Source organism: Labeo rohita, chromosome 11, assembly GCF_022985175.1.
Source record: "Labeo rohita strain BAU-BD-2019 chromosome 11, IGBB_LRoh.1.0, whole genome shotgun sequence".
Taxonomy (NCBI): domain Eukaryota; kingdom Metazoa; phylum Chordata; class Actinopteri; order Cypriniformes; family Cyprinidae; genus Labeo; species Labeo rohita.
The window spans coordinates 8,438,083-8,457,625 of NC_066879.1; the positions used below are offsets into that span (position 1 = coordinate 8,438,083).

General features: G+C 36.7%; 2 protein-coding genes across 3 annotated transcripts; both read right to left on the minus strand.

Annotated features, from left to right (window-relative positions):
* Positions 1–1,335: 1,335 nt before the first annotated feature.
* Positions 1,336–4,038, minus strand: LOC127172859 (transmembrane protein 275). Its single transcript, XM_051122318.1, has 2 exons — positions 3,942–4,038; positions 1,336–1,937 (listed from the first exon to the last, which is right to left on the minus strand). The coding sequence occupies exon 2, from the start codon at positions 1,915–1,917 to the stop codon at positions 1,390–1,392; it is 528 nt and encodes a 175-aa protein (XP_050978275.1). The 5' UTR covers positions 1,918–1,937; positions 3,942–4,038; the 3' UTR covers positions 1,336–1,389.
* Positions 4,039–4,683: 645 nt separating this feature from the next.
* mknk1 (MAPK interacting serine/threonine kinase 1) lies at positions 4,684–19,123 on the minus strand. Of its 2 annotated transcripts, none has more exons than XM_051122298.1 (14): positions 18,733–19,123; positions 17,625–17,666; positions 16,119–16,194; positions 14,870–14,971; positions 14,569–14,666; positions 13,826–13,905; positions 13,612–13,685; positions 13,422–13,526; positions 13,271–13,326; positions 8,703–8,798; positions 8,418–8,612; positions 8,171–8,335; positions 6,254–6,297; positions 4,684–6,174 (listed from the first exon to the last, which is right to left on the minus strand). In XM_051122298.1, exons 1-14 carry the CDS (start codon positions 18,829–18,831, stop codon positions 5,985–5,987), a joined length of 1,422 nt encoding a protein of 473 aa, XP_050978255.1. In that variant the 5' UTR covers positions 18,832–19,123; the 3' UTR covers positions 4,684–5,984. The 2 variants fall into 2 exon arrangements, with proteins under 2 accessions (XP_050978255.1, XP_050978256.1); XM_051122299.1 differs by having other exon boundaries at positions 17,631–17,666; positions 18,733–19,119.
* Positions 19,124–19,543: the final 420 nt, after the last annotated feature.

The window sequence follows — 19,543 nt, forward strand, 5'->3', positions numbered from 1 at the left end:
TGACTTTATTTTCATTATTTCAACTTTATTCTCAAAATATTTCGACTTTATTCTCTGAATTTTTACTTTATTCTTGAAATATTTTGTCTTTATTAATGCAATATTTTGACTATTATCATAATTTTGATTTTATTCTCAAAATTTTTTGACTTTATTCTCAAAATATTTCGACTTTATTCTTGTAATTTCGACTTTATTTTCGAAATATTTCAACTATATTCTCAAAATACTTTGACTTTATTCTCGTAATTTCGACTTTGACTTCATTCTCAAAATATTTCAACTTTATTCTCATAATTTTGACTTCATTCTCAAAATTTTTCTACTTTATTCTCGTATTGCTACGACTTTATTCTCGTAATTTTGATTTTTTTTTTTTTTTTTTTAAATATTACGACTTTCATTTCACAATTCTTCGATTTTTTTTTAAAGTGGCACTAAAATGCCATCATACTTTTGTAACTTTAAGATATATATATTTAATTTACAGAGTGAAGAATATGCAGTATTTTTAAGTATTATTTGATTACTTTATACAGTGTATGTAGCATTTCTTATTTGTTTTACTGTAGTTGTTTTGTCCTGTAGCTTGTAATTAGTTTGTCTTCAGTGAGTTTGAGTTTTTTTTTTGTTTTGTTTTTAGACAAGTTTTTTGTGATATTGACACTGGAGACAAGAATTATGAAATAACTGGATATCATAAAGACCTTATTTAAAGCAAAAATAACTATACTGTGATATATATCGTTACCATTAAGTAAATTTTACTGATAATTACTGAAATCGAAGGTGGTCATATCGCCCACCCCCAAGTACAACTAAACATTTTTTATCTTCAAAAACAATACAATCAGACACATTCCACAATCACAGATTACAACAATTCTTTACCAGAGACTCACTATTGTATTGTATACATGTGACACGTAATTAAGTAAAAACATCTTTTTCCACTGCAGTCTTTTAGAGTAAGGTCAGTTTTTTTCTTCATGAACTAAATTCCTTTACCAGCCAAAACTGTTCTCGATTTTCTGTTTCTAAGGGACTAACTTCAGCTCAGTCAATTTGCCAGATCTGATTTGTCAGAAAAGATGGAAGCGCAGGATCAAACACTTTCAAATTGATACTGCAATAATTCTTTATTAGCCAGTCTTCCTTTTCATACTATTCTGAGCCTGAGATGATGAAATTATGATATGCTTTTCTTATTTCAACACCAAAGTCTTCTTCCAAAGGTCAGACTAACCCTGTGAGCGAAATTCATTACCGCCCCCATCAAATAATTCGTCCCAAACAGGGTCTATTACATGTCTGTAAAAAACGTCTCATTTTAAGACCATGATTGTAGACGTTTGCAGGCAGGCAGGTTCGCAGAGTTTGATGTCCAAACTATGAGTACGAATCACCAACTGTGGGGTTTTGTAAACTCAAATCAGTGCCCTTTGAGGTTTCTGAAGGGAGGGGCGAAGTCCCGGGAAGGTGGGTGGGGCTGCAGCGGTGGGAGGAGCTTGGAGAGTTAGTTGGACTGAGCTGAATGGCAGTGGTGTCCTGTAGGGTGGGCTCACTGGTCTCCATCTCAAACACAGCTCCGCCCATCCTCATTAACGGCCAACGTTCCCGTCCGGCAGATATCCGAGAGGTTTGTCCGATGGGTCGTCGACTGCAGATGCAACATGCTCCGAAAAATGAAAAGGCCACCAGGAGGAGGATGGGCCCGATGATGATGGGAGGGTTGTTTAAGGGGAGAAGTTTGGTAAAGGCGAGAGCGCCCACAAGGGTGATGTTAATGCCCGCTAGCATGATGCAGAGACCACAGGCGCAGCACAGAGCCGGCGAGGGCAACCCCTGAGAGCGGAGCGCCCTTTTCTCACCTGACTTCTTTAGTCCAGGCCGGGCATCTTGATTCGAGAAAACCATGGTCTCTAAATGCCGTTGACCTTCTCGGCCATTGCATAAAAAGGGGAAATGAGAGAGAGAAAACAGAGAACGAGGAGGAGAGCAGTAATGAGTATTCGAACATCCGCCTGCCTGTTTGTGTGTCATGTCAGCACCGGCCCTGAGCCGAGCCAATTCAATTAGTCCCGTCAAGACCAGATGAGTCTGATGATGTGAAAGCTTTGGTTGTGAGGAAATTAGTCTATCATAAAACTTTATTACGCAGTATGTTTGCATGACAAGGTGTAACAGTTATGTCAGTGTTTTAAGCAGACGTTATGTCTGCATAAGGAATTTAATCATGAACATCATGGATATTTTTTATATTTAATATTATATATAATAAGACTGATGGACGGATGGAGAGATAGATGAATGGACGAACAGACGGACGGACAGACAGACAAATAGATGGATGGACAGATAGATGGACGGACGAATGGACAGATAGATGGATGGACAGACAGACAGATAGATGGATTGATGGATGGCCGGACAAATAGACGAATAGATGGATGGATGGATGGATGGATGGACAGACAGATGGATAGATAGATAGATGGATGGATGGATGGACAGATGGACAGATAGAATAATAGATGGATGGATGGACGGACAGACAGATAGACGGATAGATGGATGGATGGACAGATAGATGAATAGATGGATGGACAGATAGATGAATGGACAGATGAACAGATAGATGGATGGACAGACGGACAGATAGATGGATTGATCGATGGACAGATGGATGGATGGACGGACAGATGAACAGATAGATGGATGGACAGATGGCCGGATGGACAGACAGATGGACAGATAGATGAATGGACAGACAGATAGATGGATGGATGGACAGACAGACGGATGGATGGACAGACAAATAGATAGATAGATCAACAGATAGATGGACAGACAGATAAATAGACAGATGGATGGATGGATGGACGGACGGATGGACAGAAAGATGAATGGACAGACAGATAGATGGGTGGACGGACAGACGGACAGATAGATAGATAAATCAACAGATAGATGGACAGACAGATAAATAGATAGAAGGATGGATGGATGGACAGACAGATGAATGGATAGATGGATGGATGGATGGACAGACGGACGGACAGATAGATGTATGAACGGATGGAAAGATAGATGAATGGACAGACAGATAGATGGATGGACGGACAGATAGATAGATAAATCAACAGATAGATGGACAGACAGATAAATAGATAGATGGATGAATGGAACGATGGACAGACAGATAGATGGATAGATGGACGGACGGACGGACAGATAGATGGATGGAGGATGGATGGACAGACAGATAAATAGATAGATGGATGAATGGAAGGATGGACAGACAGATAGATGGATAGATGGATGGATGGACGGACGGACAGATAGATGTATGGACGGATGGACAGATAGATGAATGGACAGACAGATAGATGGATGGACGGACAGATGGACAGATAGATAGTTAAATCAACAGATAGATGGACAGACAGATAAATAGATAGATGGATGAATGGAAGGATGGACAGACAGATAGATGGATAGATGGATGGATGGACGGACAGACGGACGGACAGATAGATGTATGGATGGATGGACAGACATAAATGGATAGATGGATGGATAGACAGACAAACAGAGATAAATAGATAGATAGATAATTTTTGTTTTTAATCTACCTAAGATAAATAGATAAATGGATAGATAGATAGATAGATAGATAGATAGATAGATAGATAGATAGATTGATAGATAGATAGATGTTATACTTGTATAAATTATTTGTATTTCTATTTCCAATTAAATCTATTTATAGCCTTTTGACTTTGGCCCAATTTAAATATATGTAATTTAACACAACCTATTAAGAGACCCAATCAATATAAAAACATTCAAGCTCAGTAATTAAACCGCGGGCGACATTACTCTAAAAATAAATGAATGCCTCTCGGCTCTTCAGGTAAAAGTAAATTCTTTAAACTCACCACAAGAATATATTTCGTAGGGTTGATCGGTGTTGTCCTCTAATTTAACGAATCTTCGCGAGTTTTAGGTGATTCTTTGGTGATTCTTCAACTTCAGCCGCTGGAGGAGCGCATCGTTTCTGTCTGGGCGGATTGTGATGAAGCTACTCATCTGAGCGCTTCCAATGGGTGCAATCCCGCTCATCACCGCCCGAGGCGCTATTGAGTCCAGCTTCATCACTTAAACTCAGAGATCAACACTACGTCCTCCATATGAACCTTCAACGCTTTCAGGTCTGGCTAAAACATTACAAGTTACATGATGCACAACATCTGCTCAAACACGGCTAGCAGAATGTAAATTCACTTGCAAACAGTTGTTACACATCTAAGTTGTCGTGATACTTTCATATCGAAGGACAAGTCCTGTCCCCTCAGTCTCCTCCACATGACTAGAAAGGAATAAAAGCACGCTCTTTTCAGTGCAAAAAATCCTTGAGGAAAGGTTTATATTCCTGTCCTTTCGTCTACTGTGTTTATTCGCGTTCAGGTGCTCACAGGAATGAGTGTGCACTGGCTGTTCATTCAGGCCATTTACATGAGGTACATTTATTATAATTTACGAAAAGAAAAAAATCTTCATGCTTGCCAGGTTAAATCAGTGTGATCAAAATAATGATATCAATCATTAAATTTACATTGTTATACACAGTAACAATCCACAGTATTGCTTTATTAAGTGCAATGAATAAAGACTCAAGTGTCAGTGCAAACTACTTTATTTCTCAAAACTGGAAAACCAAATTAACACCTGTGGTCTGTCCCAAAGTTTCCACAGACAGCATTTCTGAAAGCCTTATTTACTCCATTAGAGTATCACAGAAGCACTGAATACTGAGAACATAGCCATTAACATGAGGTAGCGCCCCCTAGTGTCATCCCTGGCACATGAAATGTTTCCCAACACTTACTTATAAATGTACATACATTAAATACCACTTACAATTCTTACCATTTCATCTTACCTCAAATAGCATTTTGAGCAAGAAATAACAGGAAAAACCAACCGTGTATGATTTATAATTTGATAATACAAAAGGTAATAGAGAGGTCATTTCGTTATTTTGCACATTGGGAGCTCTGCCCCCTAAAACTGGCACAATTTGCACTAAACTCAAACCGAAAAATTAAAACACACTCACATCTCTTTAACTGAACTCCCCTGATGCATAGAAAAATATTTAACTTTACAACAAAATAATGTTCAACACTCTAAAAGACAAAGCAGAACCATGAAAAAATATACATAAAATGAAAAAATATATTCATCTGAAATCTGAAAAGACATGAAAAATACATACTGTGCAATATTTACTACCTATCTGAGCTGAAAATATCTGATATAACACCTCATCAGCACCCTCAGTAAAGCAGCAATAGCTCTCGATTGCATTTCCATTTAAGACATACATAGCGATGCACCTCAGAAAGTTATTTTAAGGTATGTTACTCTCAGACAGAACGGATTTACATAGCTCAAATAAACCTAAACATTATTCGCTCAGTTATAAGTACACTACAGCTAGACGTTATATAAAACAAACAATAGAAAAGTCACAAAGCAAGAGGTCCAGTGCTTTACAGTAACTCAAATGGCTTTTAAAATGGTTAAAACTAGTTTTAAGAATATAAATATTAATGTAGATTAAAAGCCTTTGTAGATTCCCTCAGAGCTGAGCACCCTTTTTATATTCGACTGACAATCACCACCAGCCATAAATATTTGGTAATAAATACTTCAAAAAGCACATTTTCTGATGCTTAAAACAAAACTCACATGACTCACAAAGACGTGTAAATAAATTAGAAACGTCTTGATGTTTTTGGTTTGTATGTGTAAGGTTAGTCTGTGCTACATGTTGGTAGCACTGAGCTTGTGGTGCATATACGTGGGGTTAGAGTGGATTACGGTTTGCTTGAGAACCCATCCGTATGTGTATGAAGGGTTCTAATGCACCATGGTGTGCACGAGTATAACTGGAGCACCTGTGCGGTGGGTAGGCGTCAAGTATTGGCACGTAGTTTTTGGGACTGAGCTCGGCGTCGGGCTAATCTAGAGTTAGATGGAGGGGAGAGCCTCATAGAGCAGACCACGGCACCAAAGTCCTCTTGCTCTTCCTCTTTCTGAGACAGCTGCCGATTGAACGCGATGGCTTCAGCTGCGAACTGTGTCAGGTCTTTGGTGCTGCAGTTTCTGTGGGTTCAACCAGAGAGACGGTTAGAAACATTACAGAAACTGGAAGATCTTAATCTACTGCAACAAAATCAAATACCTTTGTAGAACACGAGGAGTTGGAAGAACTCTTTCAGGTGCATTCTGAAAATTTAAATGAGTAAATAAAAATGTAATAAAAGTAAATGTACATATAATGATATACATGATATACACACTACCAGTCAAAAGTTTTTGGACATTTATTATTATAAAAACATTTATTATTATTATTATTATTATTATTATTATGTTGAAAACAGCTGAGTAGAATTTGTTAGGTTTCTTTGATGAATAGAAAGTTCAGAAGGACAGCATTTATCTGAAATTATAAATGTCTTTATCATCACTATTTATACGTTTAAAGCATCCTTACTAAATAAAAGTATTAATTTCTATCATTTCTTTCCCAAAAAAGAAAAAAAAAAATACTGACTCCAAGTTTTTGAATGGTATAGTGTACAATGTTACAAAAGCTTTCTTATTTCAGATAAATGCTTCTCTTTGGATCTTTGTTTTCATCAAAGAATCCTGGAAAAAAAAAGTACTCAGCTGTTTTAAATATTGATAATAATAATAATAATAATAAAAATCAGCATATTGCAATCAGCAAATCAACATATTTGAATGATTTCTGAAGGATCATGTGACACTAAAGACTGAAGAGTAATAATGCTAAAAATTTTGCTTTGATCATAGGAATAAATTATATTTAAAAATATATTAAAATAGAAAACAGTTATTTTAAATAATAAACATATTTCAAAATTTGACTGTTTTTGCTGTACTTTGGATCAAATAAATGAAGGCTTGGTGACCAGAAGCGACTTTTCAGCATTAAAAATCTTACTGTTCAAAAACTTTTGACTGGTAGTGTGTCTGTAAATATATATATATATATATATATATATATATATATATATATATACACACACACACACACACACACACACACACACACACACATATTATATAGTTTTTATATAATTACATTTCATTTGTATAATGTATACTATAAATCAAAAATTTGGGGTTGGTAAGATTTTATAATATTTTTGAAAGAAGGATTTTTTTTTATTTTTACAAAAAAAAAAAAAAGACTATAAATATACACTAAAACAGTAATAATGTAAAATATTACTACAACTTAAAATGTTTTCTTTTTAAATATTTTTTAAAATGTAATTTATTGCTGTGATGCAAGGCTGAATTTTTGAAATATTCTTTTTTTAATTATTATTATCAAAAAAATCATTTTAACTTTGAGCTGCCTAATAATTTTGTAGAAATCGTGATAATTTTTTTCTCCCCAAGATTCTTTAATGAATAAAAAGTTTAAAAGAACAGTATTTATTTGAAATTAAAGGTTTTTGTTACAAAGTAGAAATCTTAATTGTCCCTTTTGATGTATTTATTGCATTGTTGTTAAATAAAAAGTACAAATTTCTTAAAAAATTTAAGGTTACTAGAATAGTTCACCCAAAAACTAAAATTCTGTCACTCTCATGAAAACACGGCGAAGGCTGATGCAGAAGAGGAAAAATTGTTGAATAAAGTCATTATTTTCATTTTCTTTATGCACAAAAAGTATTCTCATAACTTCATAACACTGTGGTTTAACTGTGGTCTTGAACGTGTCAGTTGCGTTGCTGTCTATGCAGGGTCAGAAAGCTCTCAGATTTCATCAAAAATATCTTAATTTGTGTTCTGAAGATGAACGAAGGTCTTACGGGTTTGGAACGACATGAGGGTGAGTAATAAATGACTGAATTTTCATTTTTGGGTGAAAAAACCCTATTAATTATCTAGTCATTCCTACTGAAAGGGTTAAAATGCAATAAGTATTCATTTAGTACTAAATTACTGACTAAAAACACTTTTTTATTATCAGATATCAGCCCAGAAATTCCCTATTATGGCCATCCCTATTAAAGATTAAATTAAAATGTCTTTAAGAAAAACAGAGCTTAAGACTTACCCCTTGCACCCAGGGATGCTTCAGGACCTGAGCGGCACTCAGCCGTAGAGTGGCATCTCGCACCAGCAGTCGCGAGATCAGATCTTTGGCATCGGCTGATATCTGAGCCCAGACTCCATCCCTAAATTCATATTTCCCCTCCTGAATTCTCTCAAACAAGTTGTTCTGAGCACGAAAGGACAACACTGTTAAGTTGTCTGCTGGATGACGTAAATTCTCTACATTTTTGAATCAGCATGTGCCTTACCTGGCAGGCACGGCACGTCTCTCCTCGTTCCCAGCCGCAGTTGGTGCCGCAGTGGCCGGTGAAGGGAGGACTCCCACTGAGCAAGATGTAGAGAATCACTCCAAGGCTCCAGAGGTCACAGCGCTTATCATAGAATGAAGCCTCATCCGTAAAGACCTCGACCACCTCGGGAGCCATGTACTCTGCTGAGCCACACTAGAGGACAAAAAGCATCCCTCAAAACATGCCACTCTACACATTTACAGTTGTAGGGTGCCGAAAGCACAAATGTGAGGATGTGGTTACCGGTGTAGTGAGCTCAGGGGTAGTTATTGGGGTACAGGCACTGTTCAGCTTCACTCCACTTCCAAGATCAAAATCACAGATCTTTACAGGAGAAACCTGAGTAAGAGCAAAAAAACTCATTACAATTAAAACTGGTTAGTTCTTAAAGGGATAGTTCACCCCAAAATAAAAATTACCCCATTATTTACTAATCCTCAAGCCATCCTAGGTGTATATGACTTCCTTCTTTCAGAGGAATACAATTAGCCTTTTTCACACTTCCGTGTTTCTGGCTTCCGGATTGGCGTTTGCAGGGTAAACGTTTTTCCGGTGACAGCAGCGGCCGTACTGAACAAGAGTAAGTTCGGGAATCAAAGTCTATTTTTACAAAATAGATACTATGATACTATGATATATACCGGTGTTTTACTCTAAAAATAGCAAACATTTATTCAAAAACTTTGTGTCAGCGTCTGGTCATCACAAATACTATGTTTATTTAATTATGAATGTTAGCACTTATAATACAGTACAGTTTTGAGTTTTGCCGTACTGTATTTGGTGCTGGCTGTGCATTATGACTCTTCACATCATTTTTTTTCGCGATTAATATTGTTATTATTATTATTATGAAAGTAATATTGTATTTTCTACTTGCTCTCCTTTGCATTATTAACTTTAGGGTGTAAATGTACGTTGCATAATGTGCCCAGGGATATACATAATAAAATAATATAATACTAAATAAGACATGACTCCGATTAATGGCTTTATTCCTTTTGGATCTGGATTACGTTGTTGTATTGAGTTTATGCATCATCCGGACTCAGAATTGTTTCATTTATTCTTGGGGAAATGTGCATTTGGATATAAACGCTGTCATAATTTACCACGATGTAGTGATTCGAGGGAAATGACTGAGTAAATTGAGAAAATACGCTTAAATATACCGGAGATGGAGAACAGAAACTATAGCTGGCGCTATGTTGCGCATATATTATATTGACGAGTACCGGTCTGAGTGCCTATATAAATTACAAACAAGTAAAATGTTGTTTCTTTGTTGATTATATAACAACTTGGAAAGCAGACAAAAAAGAAAAGGTAAAAGGCATTATTTGAGACAAGAGCATATTAATATAATAGGCACAGACCTGTAGCGGAACTGACTTTACCCTGCGCTGACGTCACTTCCGATTTTTGTTAAAAAAGGCTAATCGGGGCTATATAAAAAAAAATAATGGCAGTGAATGGCTGTTAAGATTTTGAAGAAAAATGTGCATCTATCCATCATATAAAAAAGTGCTCCACATGACTCCAGGGAATTAATAAAGGCCTTCTAATGTAATTTGATGTGTTTGTGTTAAGAAAAATATCCATATTTAAAAATTTATAAACCATAATCGCTACACTGTAAAAAAAACAATTTGTTGAGTCAACTTAAAATAATTTGTAACCTGGCTGCCTTAAAATTTTAAGTTCAGTCAACTCAAAAAAAGTTTATTCAACTTGAAATGTTAAATTATACTTAGTGACAACTTAGATATTTGAGTTGAATCAACTTAAAATTTTAAGGCAGCTGGGTTACTTACCCATCCGTTAAGTTTAGCAGACACAAATATCTAAGTTGTTACTTAGTACAACTTAACAATTCAAGTTCACCAAACTTATTTTAGGCAGCAGGGTAACAAATTATTTTAAGCTGACTCAACAAATTGTGTTTTTTTATTGTTTACAGTGTAGCTTCTGCTAACTGTCGTTTGCGCGTTCACAAGAGTGGCGTTCCAACGGATGATGTAGGCGAACACGGTGACGAACGCGAAAGTGCAGTGCATCAATTCACATCAAAAGTCCTTTAATATCCCCACGAAGCTGTGTGGAGTACTTTTATGATGGATAGATGCACTTTATTGGGCTTCAAAATCTCAACAGCCACTGGCATTATAAAGCTCGAAAGAGCCAGGACATTTTTTAATTTAACTCCAACTGACCCTTCACAAACAGCTTGATTGACAGGCGATCTGACCAATCATAAAGCCAAACTGACCATTTTGTCTGACAAACCAGATAGAAGGGTAGATTAACTTCGGTGGTGTTAAACTTGAAAAATTGTGTGTATTGACATCTGTCCATGGTATAAATAAATTACGTTCTTTTGTTTAGTTTATTTCGTGCTCTAAGTAAATAAGAAAAGACGATCGGTTCACGTGTCGATTGATCTAATAAGGCAATATAGTGATCTGTCACGACACATTAAAGAGCCACAAAATGGCATTTATTGTTTGAATTTATTAAAAAAAGACAACATTTTAACGCTGAGACCTTGTTTTATACCAGAAGTAACCTGCTTTGACTTGTCTGTCGGCGTGTTATCAGTTTCCTATTTGTTCTGCGATGTATTTTTCACTGCATGAGAACATGATGTGTAGTGTGAGAGCGGCACTGTTTGTCAGACATAGTAACAGTAACTACGGAGAGCGGGTTTTTCCGAAGGGTCAATTGGAAGAATACAGAAGAATAATATTTTTGGGTGAAGCAGAGGAAGAAGGGTCTTATCTAGCGAAACGATTGGTCATTTTCGAAGCAAACTGACAATTTATATACTTTTTAACCTCAAATGCTCATCTTGTCTCATCTCTGCATTATGCATGTGTAGTCTGTGTAATTATGGGATTATTTTTGTGCCAATAAGAATGAACGTAACTTTATAAAACTGAACGTAACTTTCCAAGAAACGATCAAAAATATGCCACTGCAAAAGAAGAAAAACACAATGAAAATGAAAAAATGAACTCAGTCGCACGAATTTAACATGCTCTTCAAATATACTTCATTCTTTGTTAACGATTTTCAAAGAATCGTTTTCGCGAATCATGGATTCTGAATGCGTTGCCACAGCTTTCGCTTACGCTTCGCAAATTTTCGTTTGCTGTTTTGGCACAAACCTCTCGTGGGGGCGGGCTTAACAGCGATCTACTCTGACTGGCTAATGAGCTTTTGATGGACAGTTGCTCTCTGACCTGGAAGCACAGACGGTGACGTCAGTGGCGCGCATATTGGAAAATTTGTTGGGGTGTGCAATATGTCGTGCTTTGTTTATATTAAGTATTAATGTTATTAGTATTTCACCTACGGTCGTCTCTTAGTTTCTAAAGATGAGCTCCCAGGAGAGACACAGAGCGGCATCATCTTCCACCTCAGCTTGTCCCTCAGGGCAGCTTGAAGTAAGTTTGTGTTGCTAAAGTAACGTTAATCAATAACATCGATAAAAGTTTTATTCATGTACAGTGTGCAACAGTTCTGATAGTTTCTATAAACAAAGCACGACGTATTGCGCCACTGACGTCACCGTCCGTGCTTCCAGGTCAGAGAGCAACTGTCCATCAAAAGCTCATTAGCCAATCAGAGTAGATCACTGTTAAGCCCGCCCCCACGAGAGGTTTGTGCCAAAACAGCAAACGAAAATTTGCGAAGCGTAAGCGAAAGCTGTGGCAACGCATTCAGAATCCATGATTCGCGAAAACGATTCTTTGAAAATCGTTAACAAAGAATGAAGTATATTTGAAGAGCATGTTAAATTCGTGCGACTGAGTTCATTTTTTCATTTTCATTGTGTTTTTCTTCTTTTGCAGTGGCATATTTTTGATCGTTTCTTGGAAAGTTACGTTCAGTTTTATAAAGTTACGTTCATTCTTATTGGCACAAAAATAATCCCATATGTAATCCGGGTCAATACAGTTAGGGTATGTCGAAAAACTCCCATCTCGTTTTCTTCTTCAACTTCAAAATCGTTCTACATTGCTGTTTTACCTCTTTTTGTAAAGGGCGTTTATTGTTCTTTGCATGTTCACTTTATAAACACTGGGTCGGTACGTCTGCAGCGATGTAGGACGATTTTGAAGTTGGAGAAGAAAACAAGATGGGAGTTTTTTGACATACCCTAACTGTCTTGAACCGGAAAAAACAGTTCACGCAGAACTAGACAAGATTGTCTGAGGTTAAAAAGTATTGTCAACTTGTTTTTTGACCTATCGTTTCGCTAGATAAGACCCTTCTTCCTCACCTGGGATCGTTTAGAGCCATTTGAAGCTGCATTTAAACTACATTTTGGAAGTTCAAACTTGGGGGCACCATTGAAGTCCACTATATGGAGATAATTTTTTTAATTTTTCCTCAAGAAACAATTTCTTATCGACTGAAGAAAGAAAGACATGAACATCTTCAATGACAAGGGGGGGTGAGTAAATTATCTGTAAATTTTTGTTCTGGAAGTGAGCTTCTCCTTTAATTTAATTTACTAATTTGTTCCCATGTTTTGGTAAACTGTGGCCATGTTGTACTTGAACAAATTAGTAAATCATGGCCATGAAGCTCTGTGATTTAGAAATAAATCACATTTTAAATCACAATAGAACAGAAAATAGTTACATTATCCCAGTTATTACATCTCAGACTTTTCTTAGTAGTGTACATTAATGTTTTATGTATGTCATTAATGTTTCTAGTCTTTCTGGATTCTCTCAACCCTAATCCTTCTGTAGCCAGACAAACTACACAGGGTGTCACCAAAGTCAAAATGCATGTGTTACCTTATCAGTATATTCACACAGGATATTTTCAGGCTTAAGGTCCCGGTGAGCGATTCCTGTGGAAATAGATAGACGAGTTTATGTAAACACACTTTATCATGACACACTAAGTCATGGTCAGTGGACTGCAGAGTAAATGTATAGTATTTACCTTTGTTGTGCAGAAAGTCTAGTGCATGTGCTATATCCCTGACCACATGACTGGCCTCTCTCTCATCAAAGTATTTTCGACTCTGGATGTGTGTTAAAATGGAACCTGAAATGGAAAAGGAAAACTATTTAGAAAAAAACAACTGAGAATGAGAATGCATCTGTATTTTATCTCTATAACTATACAGTACCTCCACGCAGCTTCTCAAACACCAGATAAAAACAGCAGTCATCTTCAAAAAACTGAATGAGCTCTAGAATGTTCCTGTAGAGAGAAACACAAAGTGTGCAGCTGAGCAGTTATGTATAATAGTAACTAAATCAATTACAGTAAATTCTGGAATTAGGTTTAATTACATATAAAGTATAATTAGGTATAATGACTATTGCGGTATAAGATCATACTTATTTCCTTGACACTGGTAAAGCGTCTCCACCTCTCTGAAAACTCGGCTGCGACTGTGACCTGCATTCTTCTCGATTATCTGAGAAAAGTAACCACACGTTACACACAAAAAAGTTTTATTATGTTTGTTTGACAAACATTATGAATTATTCAAAATAGCTTTTGAATAGCTCTGTTCCAAACCACTAGAATATGAAAACAGCTTTTAATGTATCTTCTGATCACACTGCAAAAAATAATGATGCTCTTAATCAGTCTTTCGGTCTTGTTTTACAGTGCAAATATCAAGAAACATTTACTTGACAAGCATAATAATATAAGAAGTCCTGCTTTCTGTGAAATGCATTAAAATGAAGTGAGTTCATGACTAAAAAAGAACAAATATCTGCCAGTGGGCTCAGAAAATGTAACTTAACTTAAAGGGAAAACAAGTTTTCATTTCCAATTGACAGATATTTGCTTATGTTTCAAACAAACTCGCTTCATTTTGTTCAATTTCTCAGAAAACAAGACTTCATTTTGCATCTCAAGCAAATTTATCTTGATTAAAGGATATTTGTATTGGATAAAGACAAAAATGTTGAGTAAAATATTCATTTTTTGCAGTGGATGCAACATTTAATGCCATGACTTTATAACATTAAGACTTTCCGCTCTGATTTAAGCCCTCTTTAAGGCTTTAATTTGTGGAATTAGGACTTCAAAGATGTTTTTTTTAATATCCCTATTACTCACATCTCACCTTCACAGCGTACTCACTGCCGTTCTGTAAACTCACACAGCCCTGGACTTTAGCATAAGCTCCTTGACCCAGCAGCTCGTCCGTCAGCTTGTACAGATCTACAACACAAACGCACACACACACTTGTGAATTGAGTCACACCTTACCCAATCAGGAAATGTTATGTGCAATCAAACATTTTGAAAGATCTGATGATGCACGATTATACAGGCTAAAAAAATGCTGAGGGTAAACCAAGAACAACAAGGTGCACATTATAGGATTAATAAGAGTTTCTGTAATGTTCTAGATGGTTTAATACCACTAAATTTGCCAGTGAAACTGTCCGCGGCCCGAGTTCTGCGTTTCTTCTTCCGCCGTGTGACGGCGTCTGTGATGGTGATTGGTTGACTGCTCTCCATTCCTAATCACAAAATGAAAAACACAAAACCACAGATGTTACATCACAGGTATTCTGTCAGAATTAATTTTTGAAATGACTACTAGTGCTGTCAAACATTAGAGCGTTAACACAGGCGCTTAATTGTTTTAATTTTTTAACGACGTTAAAAATATTTAACGGGGCTAGGGTTGGCCACCCCACTCACAACTGCTTCTATCTCTTTTTTTTCTTGACAAGAAGTGTGTTTATTTAGTCACTGAACATCTTTACGACCACTTTAAATGGGAGACTTTTCAGACTCGCACTCGAACTTCACTTTAGCGCCAGGCACTAGCCAAATGAGTGCGGGAAAGGGGGAAAGGTGCAAGTGACGAAGAGTGTCAGTGGAACAGCAGTGAACTGCAGTCAGATAAGATGTCGTCAGGCCATATGTCAGTAAAAACAAATTTACCTGTCCTGTCAGCCGTTATACTGAGCTTGTAGCACGCGCGCTTCAATTGCACATACAAATGTGGCAGTGCGCGGTGTCCTCTATCATTTTATATTAAAGCGCAAATGAAACTTCGAGCATGCGTGTCAGATCCACGTCACGTGTAGCAGCGGCAGCTCTTAAAGTAATAGCAGCCAAATAAGCTAATAACCAGCTGCTGTGATGTCTGTTAATCAAAGAACAAAAGAAAAAGAGGAAATCAACTTTTGTAGCTTTAAGGATCTTCTTCTATATTTTTAACTTTACTCATTTTCTGTACATTTCCTACTTGCTAAAGGGCACAGGTAAATAATGGGTTTATGTGAAGATCGTTTTTAAGTCTAAAAAATACAATTTTAAAATAGCTCTCAATTATAGTGTAATGTTGAATGCCTAGTCAATGGTTAAATATTAGGAAAAAAGAACAATTTCCAAGAGACATAAGTAATATTGTTATCAGTGATACTCACCTTCAGTCATACAAAAAATATTTAACAAATATTAAAATATACTGTCTTCATGTTTGTTTTCTAAAATTATTGCAATTTAAAATTGCATATATTTAAAACTTTATTGCTGGGTGGGATTCATTGTGATTAATCACGATTATTTAAAAAAAATGTACAATTATTTAATTAGTTAATTTTTTAAAATCGATTCACTGCAGTAGTTTTTACGTTTCGTCATAAGCAGCTGTACCTGCGGGGCTGCTGGGGGCATGAGAGATCAGACCACGGTTCTCCACCTGGCCAGATGCCAGACCGCTACTGGTTATCTGAAAGAAAGAGAGAAATTTTCACTTAAAACGAAGTGTTAGTATCAGAACAGCTAGTGCCTTGGTTCATGGCATAAAGACTTTTTAAATAGCATTTTCATGACACATCATCAACCGGCCATATTGGCAGCACTGAACATAAACAACACTACTGAACTGAATGAAACTTGCATATTTTGCCGATTATTGCTGCTGTTTTGGGCTGTACTAATCAGTAAAAAACAGGGAAAACATTTGGACTACTGTAGACTGACAAAAGTTATAACAAAGGAGAAGAGTGCAAAAAATTGTCTGAGGAACAAATGAACCCAGGATTTCTGTTTGTTCTTCTCATTTCCGGTCAGATAGTTGAATTATTACGCTAACGTCTCAATTAATACTGCTCGTACATATCTTTTCCACCTTTTAACTTTAGTTTGCCAGAATATTGCACCCTTTTCTGCCAAGTCCTTCTCTATATGATTAAGCAGCTTCCACACATTTTTGTCGTTGTTTAGACGGCATACATTCAGTATTCAGTAGTACATTAACCGTGCAATCCATGTTGTTGTTTACATCCAAATATGCCAATATGGCCACGCATCCGGTTAACTGACCAAACTGTGGCGTAAGTGCAAACACTCCATATACCTATATGTGACCCTGGACCACAAAACCAGTCGCTGGGGTATATTTGTAGCAATAGCCAAAAACACATTGTATGGGTCAAAATTATTGATTTTTCTTTTATGGCAAAAATCATTAGGAAATTAAGTAAAGATCATGTTCCATTAAGATATTTTGTAAAATTCCTACTGTAAATGTATGAAAACTTAATTTTTGATTAGTAATATACATTGCTAAGAACTTCATTTGGACAACTTTAAAGGCAATTTTCTCAATATTTTGATTTTTTGCACCCTCAGATTCCAGATATTCAAATAGTTGTATCTCGACCAAATATTAGCCTATCCTAACAAACCATACATCATTGGAAAGCTTATATATTCAGCTTTCAGATGATGTATAAATCTCAATTTGAAAAATTGACCCTTATGACTGGTTTTGTGGTCCAGGGTCACATATGTGAAAATGATAAATACCATGGCAATTGCAAAGTATTATTTGAGCATTTTCAGTGGGGTGAACAAGAGCCAGCAGGTCACTGACATTCACAAGCACAAGCACAAACACAGATATCATTATATTTCCAGAATATAAAAGTTGTGTACCACACAAAGTTAGCACTTTACTATCAATGTCCTGTAGACTTGAATTTGTGTCAGAAAAAGAGGAAGTGCAGGCTTATCAGATTTCTCTGAACAAGCCTGACTCATGTGCTTCAAAACTTCTCCCCATGAAATGCCTACACTAGACTGTCAGTTCTATTTTACTCATTCACCCCCACAAACAAGTCAAAAGCCAGTTTTGAGTTAAATCGTGATACTTGCCAGTACCTGGCGGGAGCAGTGGAGCGCCTGAAGGTCCGCGATCTGAAAGCAAAAACAGACACGATCATTCCAGAAGCCGCGCTACACGGAACCGCGACAGCTCTGCTCTCGCGCCGCAGGGAGAGATCGTGACGTCGGCCGCGCGGCGTCACCGGAGAGTGACAGCTGTTTTTTTTCAAAGTAGGTTCAGTCATGTTAGAGCTATTTAACGAATTAGTTTCCGCATTGAGAAGCGATATTACTGTCATGACGTGTTTGGCCAAGTTTTTATCATCTGGCTGCTGAGGGGAAAATCCAGCACACTCAACAGGATATATTACTGGTTTACATAATTACAGAGAAGTGAAGGTGGTTAACTGATGTGACATACAGGGAAATAATATCGAGATAAATCCTAGTATAGGAGATATCACCATTCGTTAATAATTAATAACGGTTTACGGTAACAGGCGGGAATATTCGGCTGGTGCAGCAGCGTTCTGGGAAAATTAACATATTTAAAGCAACAGTAGCTGCAACTCAATACAGCCTGAAGAAACAAGTCATCCAAAAATAAATAAATAAACAAATAATAACAAAAAAGATCGAAATCCGAATGCCTTAAAGGAAAAGGAAACGTTATGCAGAGTGACAACCACGGTCGCCATTCGCACCCGCTGCACAGTGAAAGTGAATGGAGACTGAGGGTATCAGTCCCTCTTTTTTTTATGCTCCACGAAGACTCGTTTTGGCAGAATCAATGCCAGAATTATGTTTTGAGTGACATATCCCTTTAAGAAAAGAACGTGAAGTGTAAAACGAGTTACGAAGAAAAGCAACAAGTGTCATAGAACTAAATTAAGCGTAGCTTGTCAGCAGAATTGTGATAGTATCGATAACCAAACCGAATTTGAATAACTTAAAACTTTCGTTTTTAAGACTTGAAATTTGTTTGAGAATGAGTGCAAACGTTTCTTTTTGCAACCTAATGATTCACTGGCGCGAAATCGAGCGATCCGTTAACCCGCACAGATGTAAACATCAGCGAGCTGAACTTAGCTCCTGCGTTCCTGTGATAACAAATTATGTACATATAATTTATGCATATTCTTACAAAAAAGACTCAAACCTGGAAATTGCGGCCGAATGAGTCTAGCTGTGCCGTGACTGCCTCCGCCATCCTGCGCTGAATAGCAGCAGTGAGGAAAAAGGAGGAGGACAACAACATAGAAACACAACAGCACCACCCAAAACGCGCCAACTGCCCTCCTACTGTTGGACGCTGCGGTGTATTTGCGAATCATACTATGGTGACGAGTTGGCTCATGAATATTAATTAAGTTACATGACTGGACGAAAGAGAGACATTACGAAGTAACGTAAGCATGACCTCATTAATATTCATATTGTAAGACGTTGCTGCCACGAATCTCTTAGTTTTCAGTCACGTGACCCGTTCGAAAACCTCCAGGGCAAACATGCACAGTACTGCAGCACAAGCCTGTCAGTTTTCCATCTGTTTCCAAGAAGTGTCAACAATCAAACAGTCAACACTCAAAACAAAAAGTTTAAGATACACTACCAGTCGAAATATTTTGAACGTTTTTTAAAGAAGTCTCTTCTGCTCACAAAACCTGCAACAGTTCAATTTTAAATATTTTTACTATGTAAAATAACTGCTTTCTATCTGAATATACTTTAATATGTAATTATATATTATATGCATTGATTTTAAAGCTAAATATTTAGCATCATTACTCCATTCATTGTCACATGAGCTGAGTAGAATTTTTTTCAGGTTTCTTTGATGAATAGAAAGTTCAGGAGAACACCATTTATCTGAAATAAAAATCTTTTGTAACGTTATAAATATCTTTATCATCACTTTTGATCAATTTAAGGCATCCTTGCTACATAAAAATATTAATTTCAATAATTAT

Coding starts and splice junctions, on each gene's coding strand:
- LOC127172859 (XM_051122318.1), bottom strand. CDS start 1,917: ATGGTTTTCTCGAATCAAGATGCCCGGCCTGGACTAAAGAAGTCAGGT.
- mknk1 (XM_051122298.1), bottom strand. CDS start 18,831: ATGTTGTTGTCCTCCTCCTTTTTCCTCACTGCTGCTATTCAGCGCAGG. Junction 8,336..8,417: donor AGACGTGCCGTGCCTGCCAG/GTAAGGCACATG, acceptor TTTCGTGCTCAG/AACAACTTGTTTGAGAGAAT. Junction 6,175..6,253: donor ACTCCTCGTGTTCTACAAAG/GTATTTGATTTT, acceptor TTGAACCCACAG/AAACTGCAGCACCAAAGACC.